Below are 2415 nucleotides of genomic sequence, written 5' to 3' on the forward strand. Positions count from 1 at the left end.
TCAATATGCTGACGCTTAATGGCTGTTCTTGGCCTTTATCCAGTTAGTTGGTAACATGAAGATGGGGAAGAAGTAGCACCACAGCCATTTGTAATCGGAGGAACTCTTCAGCTGTCTCACTCCAAAGCAGTACAACACGTACAAAGAAGTTAAAAGTCTTAACACACTTCCATGCTCCAGGAAATTTTGTCTATATTATCTTGTAGGAGAAGGGAATCCTGGTCCGCTTCCCTTGGGTCCTTGTCATGTTAGCTTTTTGATAGCTTCAATCCACTCTGCTCGCTCCGCCTTGCTGCTGGCCTGGATGTAATAGTGTGTGTCATCCTTAGTAATCACTTTGAAGAGATTTCCCTGGACATTCCCTTTAACCCCTAAGCAGAAAAAAAAAAACCAAAAACGAGTGATTGAATATCCGTGTCTGCCTTCAGCTTGAGTCAGCTGAAAGTCAACTGAGACATGGATAAAAACAATAAAAGGAAGTATTTCCTAAACACAAAGGTATATGGAAAGTGTGCTGTTAACCCTAGAGCACTGTGGAGGCCTTAACTATTCTCAGGTGGAAATTTATGGGCTAACAGCACAGAAACTGAATGGAAAGAATATTAAAGACAAGGATTATTTAGTTGTATTCTTAAAACACTAAGAACACCCCACAGGCCCTTTCTGTAATTCAGAAATTCGCTTCAAAACTCATGCCATTCATTCTCGCTGAGAAAGCCCTGTTGAGCTTCCAAAGCTCAGTCTTTCATCACTGCGGCATTATTGAGGTACAGGCGGGAGGCCCCTGAGATCTTCAGACCAGGGCTGAAGTTGCACCTTACCATTGGGAACACCATTATCCTCCAGAGCAGACACGAGTGAACCACGGAGAGAAAACCCACCCACTGGCCTGTTCTCTTCCTGCAGAGGAAAGGAGACCTAATTAGGAATTTTGCAAATGCACAAAAGAGAAGATTCACACCCTCCCCTATAACCACCCTCAGTCGGGACAGCTAAAGAAATCAATGCAAGTCATTTGTAATAGAAGACGAAGCTGAACTTGGATATCATGTAGCCAAGTTGCATGCACCAGTAAGGAAGTTGGGGCTTCATTTCATGGCCAGCAGCAATAGTGCCCACCAATGTTGCCATTACCGAGTCTGGAGGACTTAAAAAATCAATCTGCTTTTCACTCCTGGAGACTCAAACAGAGCCTCTGATCCAACACTCTGCTAGAAGCATGCGCTGGCTTCCCTAAGCCTTGTGTGCATCTTACCAACTAATCAGAGAAAATATGTATTTATAGTTATCGCTCCTGCAAAACTGATAGATTCCTGTACATTGGACACCACTATACAAATCTCTAGGATGTGCCTAGCACGTAACCTTGTATGAAACAAAACTGTGGTCTGTGGTATCTCTGGATGACTCAGCAGTTTTACACTCCAGATGCCTCAGGCCCCAGGATCCTCTCACTTAATCAATAATCAACTTCATACTGCACGGTGGCCCAGCAAGAAGCAGAGCAAAAAACAAAGCAGCTAAATAACAATCCTGGGAATGACGATACTGTTAAATGCCAAAGGAGGGACAGTACCGAGGAGGAAGGGAGCCACCCCAGCCTGGAGGGTTCAAGGGCAGCCTCAGGAGGGACTGGAGACTTAAGGGGGCCTTATGAGGTAAGTCCTGAGGGCAGGAGGGGCACTCAGCCAAAAAGGAGGAAGAGCCAGAGCAAAGCCAGGGAGCAAATGAAAGGCAGAATGTGTGCACGGTGCTGGGCTGAGGCAGGGGACTCCTCCAGGGTTCAAAGTAGGTTGGGCTGGACTTTGGTGAGACATAAATGCAAAACTATTTATTTCATTCATTTATTTTTTTTCCTTGCTTCCAAAAGGATTTGAAGTAGCCAGGAGAGAGCTTGACCTCTATCCTGTGGCCCGGTAACCATGACCCTGAAGAGGTCAACCAGTTCCTTCTGGAGGCCCAGGTGGTTGACCCTCAGGTGGCCCTCTGCAGCTTGGTAGGGTCCCAGGGGCCTCCATCACCTGATCTCAGCTTAGGGTAGGGGTTCCTGACTGAAACTAGGTGAGGGAGGCACTGCCTACTCGTCACTGTTTCAAAAAACTAATGAAAATCATGTCTACCAAGACAAGACTGAACAGCTCAACTGAAAGACCATTTTTCTTTCTTTTGACTGGAATTAGATTAACTTAGTATATGGTATTATCAGAAATTCAGAATAGCAATTTTTTGATCAATTAAACAAAACAAGAAAATTAGTTATAGCTTAAATATTATATGGTAAAAGAAACTGCAAAACATAGGTGAGGGCAGGGTGTGGTGGCTCATGTCTGTAGTAATCCCAGCACTTTGGGAGACCAAAGCAGGAGGATCCCTTGAGGCCAGGAGTTCAAGACCAGCCTGGGCAACATAGTGAGA

General features: G+C 45.1%; 1 protein-coding gene across 1 annotated transcript in view; it reads right to left on the bottom strand.

Annotated features, from left to right (window-relative positions):
- Nucleotides 1–5: 5 nt before the first annotated feature.
- Nucleotides 6–2415, bottom strand: part of PLEK2 (pleckstrin 2) — a 21773-nt gene continuing 19363 nt past the window's right edge. The window contains exons 8-9 of the mRNA XM_012656190.1: nucleotides 822–900; nucleotides 6–371 (exon numbers count right to left, since the gene is read on the bottom strand). Of these exons, the coding sequence (XP_012511644.1) occupies nucleotides 244–371; nucleotides 822–900 (207 nt within the window). The 3' untranslated portion in view covers nucleotides 6–243. The remainder of the gene's footprint in view (nucleotides 372–821; nucleotides 901–2415) is intronic.

The sequence above is a fragment of the Propithecus coquereli genome, unplaced genomic scaffold, assembly GCF_000956105.1.
Source record: "Propithecus coquereli isolate 6110/MARCELLA unplaced genomic scaffold, Pcoq_1.0 Scaffold5, whole genome shotgun sequence".
NCBI classification, from domain to species: domain Eukaryota; kingdom Metazoa; phylum Chordata; class Mammalia; order Primates; family Indriidae; genus Propithecus; species Propithecus coquereli.